Source organism: Mercenaria mercenaria, chromosome 13, assembly GCF_021730395.1.
Source record: "Mercenaria mercenaria strain notata chromosome 13, MADL_Memer_1, whole genome shotgun sequence".
Lineage (NCBI taxonomy): Eukaryota > Metazoa > Mollusca > Bivalvia > Venerida > Veneridae > Mercenaria > Mercenaria mercenaria.
The window spans coordinates 44702460-44722615 of NC_069373.1; the positions used below are offsets into that span (position 1 = coordinate 44702460).

General features: G+C 34.1%; 1 protein-coding gene across 3 annotated transcripts; it reads right to left on the bottom strand.

The window, feature by feature from the left end:
• Positions 1–3600: 3600 nt before the first annotated feature.
• On the bottom strand, positions 3601–16942 carry LOC123528505 (brevican core protein-like). Of its 3 annotated transcripts, none has more exons than XM_045308265.2 (10): positions 16685–16942; positions 12619–12701; positions 11116–11208; positions 10842–10867; positions 10160–10239; positions 7973–8083; positions 6829–6917; positions 5644–5728; positions 4739–5031; positions 3601–4457 (listed from the first exon to the last, which is right to left on the bottom strand). In XM_045308265.2, exons 2-9 carry the CDS (start codon positions 12640–12642, stop codon positions 4772–4774), a joined length of 768 nt encoding a protein of 255 aa, XP_045164200.2. In that variant the 5' UTR covers positions 12643–12701; positions 16685–16942; the 3' UTR covers positions 3601–4457; positions 4739–4771. The 3 variants fall into 3 exon arrangements, with proteins under 3 accessions (XP_045164200.2, XP_045164202.2, XP_045164203.2); XM_045308267.2 differs by having other exon boundaries at positions 16821–16918; XM_045308268.2 differs by having other exon boundaries at positions 12619–12683; positions 16821–16898.
• Positions 16943–20156: the final 3214 nt, after the last annotated feature.

Genomic DNA, 20156 nt, shown 5'->3' on the forward strand with positions numbered 1-20156 from the left:
CTGGGGTCTTCCTCCACCATTAAAGCTGGAAAGTCGCCATATGACCTATCATGTGTCGGTGCGACGTTAAATCGAACAAAATAAATGAATAAACATACATTGTTCGATGTGGATTGACAGATATTATGAATTCAGTACGAGTTAATTGCCAAACATGGTTCAATATAGCTTTACTTACATACTGGATTCAATAAAACTTGATTGTCATATATGGTTAAATGTGGATGATTGACATAATGAATTCAAAACGAGTTAATTTTCATACACGGTTCAATATTGCTTTACTGACATACTGAATTCAATACGAGTTGATTGTCAACATGGTTCAATCTGGCTTGAAGGACATACTGGGGTCAATAAGAGTTGATTGTCATACATGGTTAAATTTGGATTGGCTGACATTAATGCCATACATAGATGAATGTGTGTTGACTGACATACAGGATTCAGTACGAGTTAATTGTCATACATGGTTCAATCTGGCTTGACTGACATAATGAAGACCATATAAGTTAATTGTCATTCATTGTTCATTATGGATTGACATACATACATGTACTGAATTCTATAAGAGTTTTATGCCATACATAGTTGAATGTAGGTTGACTGACATAATGAATTCAATAAAAGTTAATTGTCATACATTGTTGAATATGGCTTGACTGACATACGGATTTCAATAAGAGTTGACTGTCATACATTGTTCAACGTGAATTGACTGACAATTTGGATTAAATAGGAGTTGATTGTCATACATGGTTCTTTGTGGATTGACTGACATAATGAATTAAATACAAGTTAATTGTCATACATGGTTCAATCTGGCTTGATTGACTCACTGTATTCAATAAGAGTAAAGTTTCATTCATGGTTCAATCTTGCTTTAGTGACATACTGAATTCAATACGAGCTGATTGTCATACATTGTTTAAAGTGGATTGACAGGTATGATGAATTCAAAACAAGTTAATTGCCGTACATGCTTCATTATCGCTTGACTGACATACTGAATTCAATACGAGTTAATTGCCATACATGGTTCAATCTGGCATGACGGACACACTGAATTCAATACTAGGAGATTTTTATACATGGTTCAATATGGATTGACAGACATAATGATTTAATACGAGTTAGTTGACGTACACGTTTTTATTTTGCTTTACTGACATTCTGAATTCAATGCAAGTTGCTTGTCAACATGGTTCAGTCTGTCTTGACGGACATACTGGAGTCAATATGAGTTAATTGTCAGACATTGTTCAGTATGGCTGTACTGACATTCTAAAGTCAATAAGAGTTGGTTGTCATACATTGTTCAACGTTGATTGCCTGACATACTGGATTGAATAGGAGTTGATTGTCATATATTTATACAATTTGGATTGACTGACATAATGAATTAAATACAAGTTAATTTTCACACATGGTTCAGTATGGCCTGACTGACATACTGGATTCAATAGGAGTTGATTGTCATACATGGTTAAATGTGAATTGACTGACATACTTGATTCAGTAAGAGTTAATAGTCATCCATGGTTCAATCTGGCTTGACTGAAATACTGAATTTAATCCGAGTTCATTGTCATTCATGGCTCATTGTGGAATGACTACATAATGAATTCAATACGAGTTTTGAAATTGTCATACGACATTTACTTTTGGTGAATTTACTGACATACTAGATTTGATACGAGTTGACTGTCAGCATAGTTCAATTTGGCTTGACTGACATACTAGATTAAATACGAACTGATTGTCCTACATGGTTCAGTCTGGCTGGACTGGCAATAATTTATTCAATAAGAGTTGATTTTAATACATGTTTCAGTTGTTCAATACAGTTGATTGTCATACAAGATTTAATGTGGATTGACTGACATAATGAATTCAATCAGATTGTCATAAATGGTTCAATCTGGCTTGACTGACATACTGGATTCACTGAGTTGATTGTCCTGCATGGTTAAATGTGGAATGACTGACATGCAGTATTCAGTAAGTGTTAAATGTCATACATGGTTCAATCAAGCTTGACTAAAATACTGTATTCAATACGAGTTCATTATCATACATAGTCCAATGTGGATTAACTACATAATGAATTCAATACGAGTTAATTGTCATACATCGTTCATTGTCGATTTACTGACATACTGGATATAATACGAGTTTATTTTCAATATGGTTCAGTCTGGCTTGACTGACATACTAGAAATGAAGTTAAAGAGTTATTTTTTTTGTGATACATGATTAATAGTGGATTGACTGACATACTGAATTTAATATGAGTTTATTGCCGTACATGGTTCAATATGGCTTGACTGACACACTGAATTGTATAAGAGTAGGTTTTCATTCATGGTTCAGTCTGGCTTGACTGACAGAATGAATTCAGTACGAGTAAATTGTTATGCATGGTTCATTGTGGATTGACTGACATACTGGATTGAATAAGAGTTGATTGTCATACATGGTTCAATATGGCTTGACTGGCATACTGAATTCAATAAGAGTTGATTGTCATAGATTGCTCAACGTGGATTGACTGACATATTGGATTGAATAGGAGTTGATTGTCATACATGGTTCAATGTAGATTGACTGACATACTGGATTCAATAAGAGTTGATTGTGATAGATGGTTAAATGTTGATTGACTGACATTCTGAATTCAATATCAGTTTATTGACATACATGTTTCAATCTGGCTTGACTGTTTGCCATACATGGTTTAATCTGGCTCGACTTACTTACTCGGGACTCACACTGGTCTTCATAAAATAATGGTCAACATTTGAACCTTGACTGACATGTGTTCAATCAAAGTAAATATTTGTCTCTTTCCTTTTTATTTATCTACAATAACATAATTTTTATTCAAAACAAATGGAAATCATTTTTAGCTCGACTATTCGAAGAATAGTCTAGCTATTCTACTCACCCTGGCGTCGGCGTCGGCGTCGGCGTCGGCGTCGGCGTCACACCTTGGTTAAGTTTTTGCATGCAAGTACATACAGCTATCATTTAAAGGCATATAGCTTTGAAACTTATTTATTCTTTTTCTAGGTCAATTACCAACCTCACTGGGTCAAGTTCCATAACTCTAACATGTATTTTGAGCAAATTATGCCCCCTTTTGGACTTAGAAAATTCTGGTTAAAGTTTTACATGCAAGTTACTATCTCCAAAACTAATGCAGATATTGAATTGAAACTTCACGTGTGTCTTCGGGGTTAAGTTATAAAACTAGTTGATAGCACCAAGTCCCATAACTCTGACCTTCATTTTGACCAAATTATGCCCCCTTTTGTACTTAGAAAATTTTGGTTAAAGTTTTGCGTGCAAGTACATACAGCTATTACTAAAAGGCATATAGATTTGAAACTTATTTTTTCTTTTTCTAGATCAATTACCTACCTCACTGGGTCAAGTCCCACAACTCTGACATGTATTTTGGCCAAATTTTGCCCCCTTTTGGACTTAGAAAATTCTGGTTAAAGTTTTGCGTGCAAGTACATACAGCTATTACTAAAAGGCATATTGATTTGAAACTTATTTTTTCTTTTTCTAGATCAATTACCTACCTCACTGGGCCAAGTCCCATAACTCTGACATGTATTTTGAGCAAATTATGCCCCCTTTTGGACTAAGAAAATCCTGGTTAAAGTTTTACATGCAAGTTACTATCTCCAAAACTAATGCAGATATTAAATTGAAAATTCACATGTGTCTTCGGGGTTATAAAGCTAGTTGATAGAATCAAGTCCCATAACTCTGACATGTATTTTGGGCAAATTATGCCCCCTTTTGGACTTACAAAATCCTGGTTAAAGTTTTGCGTGCAAGTACATACAGCTATTACCAAAAGGCATATAGCTTTGAAACTTATTTATTCTTTTTCTAGGTCAGTTACCAACCTCACTGGGTCAAGTTCCATAACTCTTAAGTTCTTAACATGTATTTTGAGCAAATTATGCCCCCTTTTGGACTTAGAAAATTCTGGTTAAAGTTTTACATGCAAGTTACTATCTCCAAAACTAATGCAGATATGGAATTGAAACTTAAAATGTTTCTTCGGGGTTATTAAACTAGTTGATAGCATCAAGTCCCATAACTCTGATATGCATTTTGGTCAAATTATGTCCCGTTTCGAACTTAAAACTCTTTTGATATTTAACATTTTGGGTAATAATTCCCTGCTTCTGTGACAATATTTCGAATAGTCGAGCTTGGCTGTCTTACGGACAGCTCTTGTTATTATTTAATGCTTTATTACTTAGAAAATGGAATGAAGAACTGATTTTTGTTTTTCTAAATTAAAAAGAATACATAGTAACAAAGATGTTTAGTCTAATGACAAAATGCCAAAAAATGTTTAAGTCCACTGAATATTAAACTCTTTCAAAATTTCCTGTTTTCGTCCTTCAAGGTTAACATCTTTCTCTGCTAATCTGTAAAGAAAATTGTTAGAACCCATTTCAAAAGTTATTTCTTTATTTATTTATGATAAACATACATGTTCATGATTTTAGGATTTCATATAACATTATGTTTCACTTGTATAATTTGCAATTTTAACACAAATCTAATATTAAAGTAAAAGTATGAAACAATGTTTTAAACAGTCTGTATGAATGTATACATGTACTGCATATGATTCTGTTGAGTCATATAGCTATTTTACCACCTTCAGAAACAACTGATGGGCCTGACAAAATCAAATAAAAGTTACCTATCAAAACCAATTAGCAAGGTTTAAACATTTCTAGGACTCAAACATAGGTTCCTTTTCACAGATATATAAATATTGAAGGTCACAGTCGGAATCCAACCATCTGTGGTAGTACACACGGCTAGAGTAGGCGTTTATGTAGTAGGATTCGAAGGCGACAACACAGTCGGAACTAGGCCTGTAGGCGCCGAAATAATATTCCGGACTAATGAAAGACAGTGGATCCCCTGATTTATGCCATACAAATTCGCCCTCATTCTTCCTATCGTTCAGTCCAATCCAAAAAAAGTCATCTTCAAAATTCAATCAGATAATAAACATAAAATATACAAAAATAAAATCGTAATGCTTATCATTATTGCAGTAATTATGAGAAAGCTGATATTTTACTTTTAAATCAATTTTAGGTATCACTGCACTCGACTGTTTTCATATTTTTCCATTACTACACTATGTTATTGTTTGTGCTCACTTTGCTTTTAATGAAAGGTCTACATTCTACAATTTACATAATAAAAGATGAAGGTGTTCACTGGAGATTCACAACTCCAACAGGTTACACTTATGGTAGAGAGTCATAATAACCTTAGCTCGAGCAATTTAAGCTCAGTTGGGCTAAAACCAGGGATTATTAAGCGAGGTAAACACAAAGTCATTTGTCAGAACCAATTTTGATAATTGTCAGTATTCAAAACCTAGACTTTTTATATTGTATATACATCTGCAGATGAAAGAAGTCTCAGTAAATGAGATACACTCTGCATGTCCCAAATGAACAGTATGAAACTTATTTATCTCCCCCCACATATACAAACAACCCTCCCTGAGTCATTTTAATACATTCCCAACCAAATGGCAGCTGTAGCAAATACTATTTAAAACAGCAATTAGTCTGTCTTACTTACACTCATCAGTTATCGTAATCAAAAAATCCAGTTCTGATTGACTCTGGATTTCTGTAAGATATGCACCGGTTTCATTGCAGGCAGCCTGTCAATATCAAAGTTATAAATTGGATAACTTTTGAAAATTTTATATTATTCATTTCATGATTTTAAGTAATTTTTTTTTCTTTGTAATTTTCTTATTCAGATAAAGTTTCATTTCATTGAAACTCTGAATACCATTCACATGGCCTGTAAACAATGACTCTCTCTCTCTCTTCAAGTGAGATGAAAAAAGAGAACAAATAATACCTCTAAAGTGGTGTTAATGATAACAGGAACTGCACAAAAAAACGATGTGTTGATGATGTAATTCTGTAACAAATTTAAACAGACAATATACTTCCATTAGAAATAACCACTTTTTAGTATACAGGTCGATTTGCAGAGTGAAAGTAGTTCTTTTAAAGACTTTTCAAGTTGGGAGGCAGGACCAGCTCAAACCAAAACTGGTTATGTTTCTATATACTTTGCATTAATTTACATAAAGAGAAAATTTGAAAGTTACCATTCCGATCTTTTTTAAAAGAATGTCTTTACTGTATGACATAAGTGATAATATATTTAAATTATATAATGATAGAAAAATAAAAATAAAACAGAATATAAAAAAAACATGCGACTGTTGAACAGTGAACCCACACCTTCAAAAAACAAATATAACAATGCTTGTACTTAATTTATATTACCACTACATCTTTGTGTTGCTAAATTGGTCATTATACCAAATAAATCATATATACAGATATGTAAACGTTACCTGACCTGGGAAGTGAATTATATTAAAAGTACAAAGGCACTGCTGTGTTCCAATTGAACTAAACACCTGATTGTTTAGTTTTGGTGTAGCATCTAAATAGCTTTTTGGGAGAAAATATCAAAATGATACATTTGCTCCAAAATTTTGTTGTTGGATTGTGTCAAAGTTTTCAGAACTTACACAATTTACTAATAGAACAAGTGTAAAAATATTTTTTTATGAATCAATCATTTGTATTAAATGAATCAAGACATTGACAACTTCATAAAAACATCACAAATTTTTGGAACAATTATTTATAGTTTAATAAGATTGAATTTTGTGCATTAAACTTGTTAAGAAGATTGTTAAATAGTTAAATATATATGTGAAAAATGATAACATACAACAGCAGATAGCCAATCTAAAGTCACGTCACTAAGATAATAACAGCTACCATTGAAAAAGAACCATCCTTCCTCTGGACATGCTGCTTCTGTCAATAAAGAAAGAAAAAACATAAAGATTTGCCACAGTAGACATAGTTTAACTGCTCTGGAAGCTGTAAATAAGGACAGATCCATCCTGTAAACCTGGTTCAGCTGCTTCTGTAAATATGGATACGCATCCCTGTAAATATGGTTCAGCTGCTTCTGTAAATATGGATATGCATGCCTGTAAACATGGTTCAGCTGCTTCTGTAAAATATGTATGACTATAAACCTGCATCAGCTGCCTCTGTAGATATGGAAATGTCTCCCTGTAAACATGTGATATATCCCAGTAAACCAGGTTCAGCTGCCTCTGTAAATATGGAGATTTAGCCCTATAAACATGGTACAGCTGCTTCTGAAAACATGGAGATGTATCCCTGAAAACATGGTTCAGCTGCTTCTGTAAATATAAATATGCATGACTAAACCCGGTTCAGCTGCCTTTGTAAATATGGAGATGTCTCCCTGTAAACCTGAGATGTATTCCTGTAAACCTGGTTCAGCTGCTTCTGTAAACATGGAGATAATTATATCACTGTAAACATGGTTCAGCCTCTACAGTAAATATGGAGATGTATCCTTGTAAACATGGTTCAGCTGCTTCTGTAAATATGGAGATGTATCCTTGTCAACAAGGTTCAGCTGTTTCTGTAAATATGGATATGCATGACTATAAACATAGTTCAGCTGCTTTTGTAAATATAGGTATGCATGCCTATAAACATGGTTCAGCTGCTTTTGTAAATATGGAGATATATCCCTGTAAACATGGTTCAGCTGCTTCATTAAACATGTGTTATAGAAATATGTTATTAATAGATTCTTCTGGAATAGTGATTTATGAATTTTTGTAAATTCCCAAGTATTTCTGTACTTCGTTATTACCTTGATTTTACACTTACAGCAAATTATTTGAGGAAAGAAACAAATCATCATGTTAGATGTAAATTTCAAGCGAATCTGTTTACTGTTTATGAAGACATTAGACGCAATTCTTACAATAATATCAAGTATCTAGACCTAGCAGCAATAAAATGTTATGGAAAAGTAGAAATACCTTCACAGTTTCTGCCTCTGAAACCATCATTACAACTGCATGTGTAATTGTCTGCACCCTCTACACATGTACCATTATTCTTACAAGGGTCTGTACTACACCCGTCTAATTCTGTATGACAATAATATGTTATTACATCATTCTTTCGGAAGAGAGATTTACAGTTTTTTATAAATTCCTAACTATTTCTGTAGTTTGTTATTTCCTTGAATACATGCAGCGTATTTAAAGGAGGAAAAAAAAACAAAATATCATGTTGGATGTAAATTTTAAGCCAATCTGTTCACTTTTACAAAGACATTAGACATAGCTCTTACAATCAAATCAAGTATCAAGATCCAGTCAGCAGGTTGTAACATAAAAGTACAAATACTTTCAAAGTCATTTCTACATGTTTATTTTAATGCTTTCATAAAAATATTTAGCAATGCTAAGAGCAGCAATGTAAAAATGGAGTTAACACTATGGGTATAGAACTACCCAATGAAGAAACTGCTACATCAAACTTGCTGTTTCAGAGAAGATTTTGAAAGTGAACATCATATACAAATGCAGAAAAATTTTAATTTACTGCTACTTAAAAATTTATCGAAAGTGACTATATTCTTTAATGGCAATAAATTTGGATGAATCATTATAATATGATAAAACTTGGTAAAGTGACACCAAAGGAACAAAGAGGCATTTTGTGAAATAACATCAAAATAAATTTCTAAAGGTCTTCACTATAAATATGTAGGGAAAATTGATCATGTTCTCTGTTATCTATTTTGAAATGAAAAGGAGCAATTTGAAGAAAAGTCTTGATAGAAAATCAGCAGAGGAACATTTGAGACAACAAAACTTCTTTTCGGACTAAATCTTCACTCACAATTTTTTTATCTACTTCCCTTTAGGTCACAAAGCAAGAAATATCAGTAGTTTGAGTCTGATGTACATTTATCTGAGTTTGAATCTGATAAACCTTTACCTTGGTTTGAGTTAGATGAACCAATACTTTGATTTGAGTTTGATGAACCTTTACCCGAGTTTGAGTCTGATGAACCTTTACATGAGTTTGAGTCTGATGAACCATTACCTTGGTTTGAGTCTGATGAACCTTTACCTGAGTTTGAGTCTGATGAACCTTTACCCGAGTTTGAATCTGATAAAACTTTACCTTGGTTTGAGTCTGATGAACCTTTCCCCGAGTTTGAGTCTGATGAACCTTTACCTGGGCTTGAGTCTGATGAACTTTTACCTGCGTTTGAGTCTGATGAACATTTACCTGGGTTTGAGTCTGATGAACCTTTACCTTAGTTTGAGTCTAATGAACCATTACCGTGGTTTGAGTCTGATAAACTTTTACCTGGGTTCGAGTCTGATGAACCTTTACCCGAGTTAGAGTCTGATGAACCTTTACCTGGGTTTGAGTCTGATTAACTTTTACCAGTGTTTGAGTCTGATGAACTTTTACCTGGGTTTGAGTCTGATGAACCGTTACCTGGGATTGAGTCTGATGAACCATTACCTGGGCTTGAGTCTGATGAACTTTTACCTGCGTTTGAGTCTGATGAACATTTACCTAGGTTTGAGTCTAATGAACCTTTACCTTAGTTTGAGTCTAATGAACCATTACCGTGGTTTGAGTCTGATAAACTTTTACCTGGGTTCGAGTCTGATGAACCTTTACCCGAGTTAGAGTCTGATGAACCTTTACCTGGGTTTGAGTCTGATTAACTTTTACCAGTGTTTGAGTCTGATGAACTTTTACCTGGGTTTGAGTCTGATGAACCGTTACCTGGGATTGAGTCTGATGAACCTTTACCTTGGTTTGAGTCTGATGAAACCTTTACCTGAGTTCGAGTCTGATGAACCTTTACCGGAGTCTGAGTCTGATGAACTTTTACCTCATTTTGAGTCTGATGGATCTTTACCTGAGTTTGAGTCTGATTAACTTTTACCAGTGTTTGAGTCTGATGAACTTTTACCGGAGTTTGAGTCTGATGAACTTTTACCCGAGTTTGAGTCTGATGAACCTTTACCTGGGTTTGAATCTGATGAAACCTTTACCTGAGTTCGAGTCTGATGAACCTTTACCGGAGTCTGAGTCTGATGAACCTTTGCCTGAGTCTGAGTCTGATGAATCTTTACCGGAGTTTGAGTCCGATGAAGTTTTACCTGCGTTTGAGTCTGATGAACATTTACCTGGGTTTAAGTCTGATGAATCATCGTCCGAGTCCGGGTTGCTTGATTCACTTCGCGGCTCAGGCTGACCCTGCACATGTCTGTGAAACATTTGCACATAAAAAGTGGTTTGAGCAAACTGCCATTTTCTACATAATTTAGTTTAACATAAAATTAAACTTTAATTCAGATTATTCCATGCAAAAATATTTTGGGAAACAGCAAGACTGACAGACCAACAGATGAACATAAAATAACAAGAAAACATCCACTTACATCCGAACCCTTATCATGCTGGACACGATTGATTCTGCCTTTACAACCAGTGTAGATCATAATCAGCCTGCAGATCCGTGCAGTCTGACCATGATCTGCACTGTTCGCCATTAAGTCAGTAATTTAGCAGGGTAAGGGTTAAGATGCAAATAGTAAATGATAACTGAAACAAGGTCATTTCACATAATAACAAAAAAAGTCTTGATAATTGAAATATTTGCCTCATTAAAATTAATATATTTTTCTCACTTTAACATGTTGTGTCTGGAACAGGAAATAATTATTTCTTTAAATTTTCTTAAATTTTATACACTTATTTGTTTGAAATAAGGAGCCAGAGTGAACAAAACTCAGTAGTCTGGCAACAAGGCTTGCAACAAGCAACAAAATCACATTCATCAAAGAGAATACACAAGTTGGTACTTACCTAGAAATTCTTCTTCCTTGTGGACACTGAAGTACAGCATAATATAAGACTTTTTAGCACGTTTGAATCGTGTAATAGATCAATGCATAATTCAAAATAATGTGTCTTAGCTAGTCTTAGTCAGTGGCGAAAGGCTGTTCTTCTTTACAGAAATACAGAAAATATTTCTGAGGTTTTGATATATTCTTGGAATTTAATAAGTCATTTATTTGAGTTCAAAAGACCATATGACAATGTAAGTACTTCATTCGCTAAGCATATTGTAGAAACATACCTCTGTATTTGAAGCACATCCAGGAATGGGCTTGGCATCTGCAGCAGTCTCAGGACCTGTGAAAATGGTTATAGCACATGCTAAGAATATAACCTGAAATATAAATAAAAACTTTAAAGAAGCAAATAGAACAAGCAAATTCATTTAATTGGTATTACCCACAATGTAGGATAAAGTTTTACCCTTAAAATGCATTGTCTGCAGAGATAAAGCATTGCATGCAGCTTAATTTTGGACATTATGAAAGCTACCGGTTATACCGAGTTTAGTTGCAATTTTTCATTGCTAACTAAATTATCGATCGAAAACCATTTCCTATATTTAGTAAGCATGACTTTGACACACGCTAACTAAACTACAATCAAAAACATTATTCCCTCTAAAAGCTTCCTATTTAGCTGGTTTGGTTTGCTTACCTCAATTCTAACTGAAATTATTATAGGGCAATGGCAATGGCAATCGGTAACACCAATGGATGCTCCCCAAAGCAAATATCAGAAATGTGTGTGTGTGTGTGTGTGTGTGTGTGTGTGTGCGCGCGCGCGCGCGCGCGTGTGTGTGTGTGTGCGGGGGGTGGGGGTGGGGGCCGGTTGGCAATTCAAAAAAAGGTCATATAGTTATGGTTCTTATTTATTGAAGTCAATCCTTTATTTGGTTTCTTCCAGGTTATTCTCCAGACAATCTTTTATACATAACTTGATAAGGGAGATAATAAAAATTGGGTGATCTAGAGTTATTGTTTACATGTACTGCACTCCCCCACAATGTGTTCTATACGAATAAGCATCTCTTATAGTTAAGGAGAGAATTGCTCTGGACAAACTTTTTAACATAAAGTTTTGTTATAAGGTGGTGATTATATTGTTTGAAATTTGAAAACAACAGGAATGACCACTTAAAAACAAAGATTTGTGTGGTTATGGAATGAACACAGTGGACTTATTTTGTCTTAGACCACACCCGAGGTATTAGTGAAGAAAATGCCTAATGTGAAAAGCGTTCATTAACAAATCTATATAAACTATACATGAAAAGAAGCACGAAGAAAACATATGAAAGCATAATGTCAGTTGTATGAAGGCAGATCCCTCCTACAGACAAAAGAAACTTGTACAAAAGAGATACCAAATGTATTATTTCAGGACTTTTCCTGTCATTTATTAACAGCTGTGTGCCTTTATACTTTTCTATCATTTGAAAAATGAACCTGTACTAGTCATGCAGAGCTGTCTGTCTCCAAATAATGTTGGGATTGGGGCGGCAGATATTCTAAACATTAGTTTATATACATTTTTTTATTTGACCAGTTTCTAATGACTACATGTTTATTGAATGCAAATTCAGTGTAGCATTAAGAAAAGTGCTGCGATCATCATATAACTCTGTAAGACTTGAAGTTTGATAAATCAATTTTCAATTAATGATAGTTGTTCATTCATTCTCTGATAACTGTTCATTTATCAAATTATATTTTATATTACACGTATATAAAACACAACTTACAGCACAATGTAATATCAGTTTCATGGTTGATTACAAAGTGAACAATCAGTCTGGCTTTAGGATATCTGTAAAAAGATGTATTGCTGAAAATAGAAAGCAATATACTGTTAAAAGCATTTTTCTTCATAAAGGTATATTGGAGGGAATCATGAACCGAAGAATTTTCGACATAAAAGTACTTCTTCCTGTATAATTCATGTATATATGAAAGTTTCACAATTTTGCTAACTCCTAAGTCATAGGTATGGATAATTGCTGAAAAATTGCTACAGAATACAATTATTGTATATTGGCTTTCTTAATTCATAAATGTAGTAATACAAGTAACAGCTGAAAAGTACTTAATACACATATGGAGAATACACAAACAAACATGGAAATTCCACGAAAAACAGGTTTTAAAACTGCATCAAGTCAAAAGGTTCTGTTTAAAAATAGGGTCATTATTACTTGTTACAAGTGTTTCCATGTATTTTCAGGAAAATCCAGATTGGACAAGTATCGTTCATTCAATTTGACAATTCAAACAACTGTCAGACAGAATAAAGATATCATAAAATAAATACAACAAGAGAAAACAAAGAGCTACGTTCAACAAACGCTTGATGCCCCCCTGTGGCATCCTTGTCAATAGATTTTGCACCTTAATGTTCAGGTAACTCTAAGTCCAAAATAAGGTCAAGGTCAAGGTCAAAGTGACAGGTGATGTCTGAAGATGAGGAATGGTCAAAGGTTACATCTGCATTAGTATAAGTCATTCTAGTAAGGGGTATTGGTGCTAGAGGAAACGGTCCCATCTAGTTAACCTTGTATGGCCGGAAGGACGAACAAACGGACGGATGGACAGACGGGACAATCACTATATGCCTCCCGCATCAGTAGATGCCGGGGGCATAAAAATCATTGAGGAAAGCATACACATTTTATTTTGCTGTTGGATTTAACGTCACACTAGCGGAAGCCCCTCCATGCATTACCGGTATTTCATCACAGGCCGGCTACTGACGAGAACCAACAACCTTCCATAAGCCAGCTGGATGGCTTTCCAACACGAGGAAGTCATCTAGCTGTCTTATGTGGTTAATTAAAGCCCTTCTGTCTTCATTAACACAGTTTGGGGCTAATGCCTTTCACAGTATGGTTCCAGTAAACAGGGTTCATTGTTTATTGCGATAATTCAGTCTACCTTAAAACTGTACCAGTAAATGAGAAGACGGAACAGTGTACATGTATCTATCTTATCATCAAACGTTTACTTAAATATTAAAATATTAAGTGAAAACTTTATAATATTATTTATTATATACCTATATAAATTCTGTAAATCATCGGCTTGTATTTCACAATTAAATATGAACAGACAGACAAAAATTCCGTATTGTACCTTTTAAATTCCGTATTGTACCTTCCGTATTGTATGCTGCCGGACTATTTTCATTAATATGCATGACCCGACACATTTCTATAAATAGCGCACATAAAAACTTTAAGAACAAAACAAGAATCTAAATGGTAAAGGTATATAATAAAAGGGTCATTATTACAGTAGCTAGATCTGGGACTTTGTATTCGGCTCTCGTGGATTTTGCAAGGTCGGATCACACTCAGCGCTTGCGCGCCTCGTGAGATCCGATCTGGCAAAATCCACTCGAGCCGAATACTGCATCCCAGATCAAGCTACTGTTATAATAACCCTATTATATTGGCACTTTTTGTTATTATCTAAAATAAAAAAAAAATGTTTTTTGTTCAAGTTTATTTGGAAATATTTTACAATTTTAACATGTTTTTTTTGGAAGAAAAGAATGTTTTTTCTTTGTTTTCTGTTGTTGTTTTTTTTTTGTGTGTTTTTTTTTTAATTATTCTAGCATAAAACTGCTGTTCTTGTCACTTTTCGGGGGTGTTTTAACAGGAGAGAAAACGTGTGTTAACAGAGAGATTCTCGCGCTCGCGTGCTGTTATAACACCTTTTTATATATGCGCGTTCTGTGGCAAAGCGTAAACGTCATTCGGTCCCAAAACGGATAATTCAAAACGAAATGACGTCAACGTAAAAAAAAACAACTCAGACATTCCCGCGCATTTCGTGGAAATTTAATGACGTTGAGTGACATTGTATTCATTTATCAGTTTTTACGCTTTTTATGCTAGAATAGCGTTAGCGCATGTTCATTTCGTGTTATAACATTTGCAGAATCCCTCGGGATTCTGCAGATGTTATAACACGAAAAAACATGCGTTATTCCTACATTCTAGTTCTATCTGGTTTAAATTAACAACTTTAATCTCCTAAAAAAGGATGCTTTTTTAAGTCTTGACATTATTCAGAGTGAATTTTAAATAAAATCTGGTTATGTTTGTTTGAGTTGTGCACAAATTCAAAATGGATTTTTAAAGAAAAAATGTGAGATCCACACGTCTAAATTTTTATTTTGACTGCTGTCTGAATATTTCACAGAACATTTGTCTCCGCTAGAAAACCTCACGTGCATTAAAAGCATGAAAAAAAGGTATGCAACCGATGATATTTTGTTGGTTTGTTTGCTTGTTTTCGGTTTAATGCCGTTTTTCAACAGTATATCAGTCATGTAATGGCAGACAGTGAACCTAACCAGTGTTCCTTGATTCTGTACCATTACAAACATGTTCTCCGCAATTAATGCCAACTCCCCCAATTGAATCGGAGGTGGAGGACGAATTATTTCAGACACTATTGTCTTTTATCAAATCGTTACCGAAAACATATGCCCCGCCTGGGGATCGAACTCACGGTCCCGCGATCCATAGACCAACGCTCTCCCTACTGAGCTGAGCGGGCGGGCAGACCTATAATGTTGAAGCTAACATTTGGCATATAATAGAACATGATAATTTGAATTTATCCCATTATATTAATATGTTATATTCCAATAACGGTGATTGCATTATTTTATTTTTTTTTTGTAATAAGTGTATATATATGATCACCCTCCATTGTATGACTTTTTTCATTATTATGAAACTGTCAAATGCTGTTTCTCAATAAAACAAAATTTTCCAGTTTTCACAAGACCTGTGGTTTATATAATAATAGCAACAATTATTATCATTATCAATATTATTGGTAATTATTATCATTTTACATTCACTGAAGAAAAATTGATTTTGTCACAAAATTTCATCCTCTGTCATCTTTTACAGAAAGAAAAGTGACTGTTAGCCATTATCACAAATTTTAAAGGCCAGGGCCTCAATGAAACAATGAAAGGCCTGTCTTTGCCAGATGAACAAAATGCTAAAATTAATTATGTACATTCCAAAAGCATTCTGTACAGGAAGAAATAAAAAAATATTTGGTACTTTTATACACATTTTTGATGTCATTTGATAACACATTTAAATTAATAGGTATATTGTAACAAGTTCAAGTCTGATAAAAATGAAAATTAAGGAATTTAGAGAGAGAGAGAGAGAGAGAGAGAGAGAGGGAGAGAGAGAGAGCAGCTTTTTTAAAGGAATTTCCTTTTATTTTTTATTTATTTTATTTTATTTTTTTTTTTGTTTTTTTCGTTTGAACTCTTTTTAAAGAAGACAAATGAAATTTTAGGAATTTACGGGCATACACTATGCCAAAGAATGCCCGCGCAGCATTATGTCGACTTTTTTTTTCAGGGGCATGCCCCTGTGCCTACACACTGTTTTTTGCAAGGCTGATATTATTTCATTTTTCATGGTGTCATTTTAATCAGGCATGCAAACTTATTTCATGTTAGATAATTATATCTTATTATATTAAACAGATTGTTACTGACTAAAAGGTATTTTGTCTCCAATTTCATAATTATTTATCTTTTGCCACTGAAATTATTTTCAAGTAAAATGTTACTTTGAATGCTACACAAGTTTAATCTTCATTGAAAACCAGTTTGACAACTTTAATATTAAAATATATAAACCAGCAGGTTTAATAAAAAGATAACATTTTCCTGAACCTTAACAGTGTTGAATTTCTGCAAAACAAAGAACAAAATTACTTTAGCCATTAATATGGAACGTTGAAGAAAGAAAACAAGAAATGAAAACTTACCTTTAAAAAGATATTGAAGACAGATATAATTTCTGTTGCTAGGAGACAATCCTAAAATATTTTAAGACACACCGTTTATCCTAAGTAAAATATAAATTTAAAGAAATTTATTAGAAGTATATATTCCTGAATTTACCAAAGCTAATACGAATTCTGCGTCAGGCTTCAATGGTAGCAAGCAGTGAAATGCTCCTTTGCATGTTCGTAATATTTGTTCAAATACAGACTTTCCCGTTAAAATTTGCATTAAACCTCGACAATTTGCATTAAACGTAGACAATAACATAACAAACAACAACACCTGGTGATGTCTCATGGTCACACACACTGTTATTGGACAAGGACAGACAACAACGCAGAATCTTTACAGTCACTATAGATTTGGTTTAAACAATATTTTATTAATCACAATTCATTTACAACATGTATATATATATCAAAAAAGCATACAGGATTGAGTAGGAAGCTGAAAGCTTATTTGAAACCCTCTCCTCAAATATTTACGTTTAGCATGTTAAATCACGGTAACTTATAAAGTGATTGATAATGTAAATTGCTTGCAGTTTATTCATCTACATTTGTTTTGTTCTTAATATAGGTTTTTAGGTTATAACCACGTTACGCGTATGAACGCAAAAACAAAATAGGAAATAATATAACATTAAATTTAAAGTCATAGGTTGTCAATATATTAATTGTTATAAAATGTGTATGTCTATGTGGCAAAGAAAAGAGGTAGGAGGCGAAAAGTAGGAAATTAGAGAAAAAATGAGTTGAATGGTCGCTTTAGAGACTAGCTTGGATTTGAACTTTGTCTGTATACCGTGTGTAAATATATATGGGTTAGTATGGCAGTGCATAGTAATTATGTTTCGAATCTCCTTGTTTTTTGTATGTACTTTTGTATGTGCGTGAATATTGAGCTGCTGTGTGTGTTTGTAATAGAGGTGTTACCATAGTGATATTGTTGAAGAGTTCAGTGCGTTCCATGATATATTTTGGACAAAGAAAGAAATAATGATAGGTGTCTTCCGCTTCACCGCATGAGCATAGAGGACTGTTGACAATATTTTTGGAAAAGAGGTGTTCGTTAAGAGAGCTGTAGTCCGAAGCCTACAGTGCAGTATTTGATATTTGCGATCTCCAATATAGTAATGACAAGGAGGTTTGTGTATATCAGCAAATAGTCTTCTTTTGAACGTTGACAAAGTTGGACAGTTTCGAATGTCTGTTGGTAATTGGTTCCAATCAGTTATAGTTGATGGAAGGAAAGAGTTAGCAAAAAGTTGAGTATTACATTGAAAGTTTCTGGTGTTGCTGGCATTTCTAAGATTGTATGCAGAGGCCTGTCCAACAGTGTGAGGAACTAGTGTAGAGAGATACTCCGGAGATAGAAGATTATACATTTTATAGAATAGAATGAGTTTGTGTTTTTGTCTTCTGGTTTTAAGAAGCTCGAATCCAGTGTCTGTGTAGAGATTTTCAAATGAGACTAGCTTTGTTGCACCGGTGATAATTCGACAGGCTTCTAACTGAATTTTCTCAAGTTCTGTCTCTTGTTGTTGGGTTATATTGCTCCACACAACGTCCGAATACTCCAGAAGTGGCCTTATGAATGATAGATAAATAGTTTCAAGTGCTTTTCTATCTAAAATGAATTTTAGGGATCTCATGACGTTTATTCGTTTCCAGGCCTTCTCTTTGATGTTTTCTATATGTTCGTGCCAGCTTCCATCGTTCGAAAATGTAACTCCAAGATGCTTATGGGAATCAACTTCGTTTATTTGGAAACCATTCATAGAGAGAGGAGGATGAATAGGTTTGTTATGTTTGCATGATATAAGAAGAGTCTCTGTTTTTCTTGGATTGAAATCGACCAACCAATCATTCGCCCAGTTTGTGATTTTCAGAAGATCAGAATTAAGAATATCCGCAGCTGCAGTTGGATTATCAACAATGATGTATAGACTTGTGTCGTCAGCAAACAGTTTGATAGTAGAGTTAATGTCCTTGACAATGTCGTTGATGAAAACGATGATGAGAAGAGGACCAAGAATAGAACCTTGAGGGACACCAGCAGAAATAGCAACTGTGTCGGAAGAGCCACCAGGAAGAACCACTTTCTGACTTTTATTTGATAGATAGCCTCGGAACCATTCCAGGAGACTTCCAGAAATTCCTGTAGACTCGAGCTTATGGAGAAGACCTCTATGCCAAACACGGTCAAAAGCTTTGGAGATATCGCAAAAGACTGCACGGACTTCTTTCCCTTCGTCTAGAGCTTGACAGAATGTATTGTATATGGATACTAATTGGTTTGTTGTTGAGTCATTAGGTACAAATCCAGACTGAAGAGAAGAAATTGTGTTATTCTGTAAGAAGAAATTGAATACCCGCTTATGAATAATTTTTTCTAGTGCCTTGCTAATTGTGCTAAGTAATGATATTGGTCTGTAATTTGAAACTAATTGAGGGTCATTCTTTTTGAAAACAGCGCTGACATGTGCTAGTTGAGTCGGCTAAAGGCTGAAAGCCTTTTGACGAGTCCTTGCTATCCAACGATTCTCTAAATGGACCAAATAACACAGTGAAGGGATGTAGTTCCATTAGATTTCTCAAACTTCAAAATGTTCACTGCATGAATGAAGTTAAGTTGTGTCAATTCCCTTTGCTATGACCAATATACGATGTAATCTGTCATATTTATGACTTGTAATTGTGCAATACTCGAATGTAACTCATTAAGCATAAATGTGCATTTTAAGAATTGCGCAGGCTTACAAAGCTTGGGTAACATCCAGCGAAAGACAAAAAAAACGTTCCACAGGGCTCCAGATAAGATGCGTATTAGCGTAAATTACGTATAGAAATAATGCAAATACGCATGTCTAATAATTTCTAAGCGTATAAAAACGTATATAAAATTACAGAAACGCACACAATGCTTTTTTAAAAACAAAATCTGAATCGTCTGGATGCGTTAGGTAACATAGCCGATCAGCCTTAATTCTCCCACATTGAACGTAAACACGCATCGTATGATTTCTATAAACTTTGCGTGGGTTGAATTTTGCAGTCAGTAAACGGATAAATTATCGGAAGAAGAAGCTCTTACTGGTTTGTTTAGTTACTACTGATATTAAAAATGATTTTAATTCTTATTTTTCGAGAAATAAACAAATCGGCGAAACATTAAATTGTATTTTCTTGTAGTTTTTGAAATCGAAAGTAGATCGTCTATGTTTGGCTGCTTTCACGAAACGAAACAACTTTTTTTATGAAAAGATTTAAATAAGAGGTAATTTAACCGTAAACTTCAATGTCAGATACTGCCAATTGCTGCTAAATGTCTTCGTATCATCACAATTTGTAAAACATATTGTTCAAACTGGAGAAAAGTGTAATCGTATCCGGATATAATATTTTGGGTAAATATCGAGCTGTGTTATGAAATTTTAAGAAAAAAACTAAA

Excerpts from the sequence above, each read along its gene's own strand:
- LOC123528505 (XM_045308265.2), bottom strand. The coding sequence starts at position 12,642 with ATGAAACTGATATTACATTGTGCT. Across the intron at positions 8,084-10,159 it reads TTCATCAGACTTAAACCCAG|AATTAGACGGGTGTAGTACA; the intron begins GTAAATGTTCAT and ends ATTGTCATACAG. Across the intron at positions 5,032-5,643 it reads GATTACGATAACTGATGAGT|ATGACTTTTTTTGGATTGGA; the intron begins GTAAGTAAGACA and ends TGAATTTTGAAG.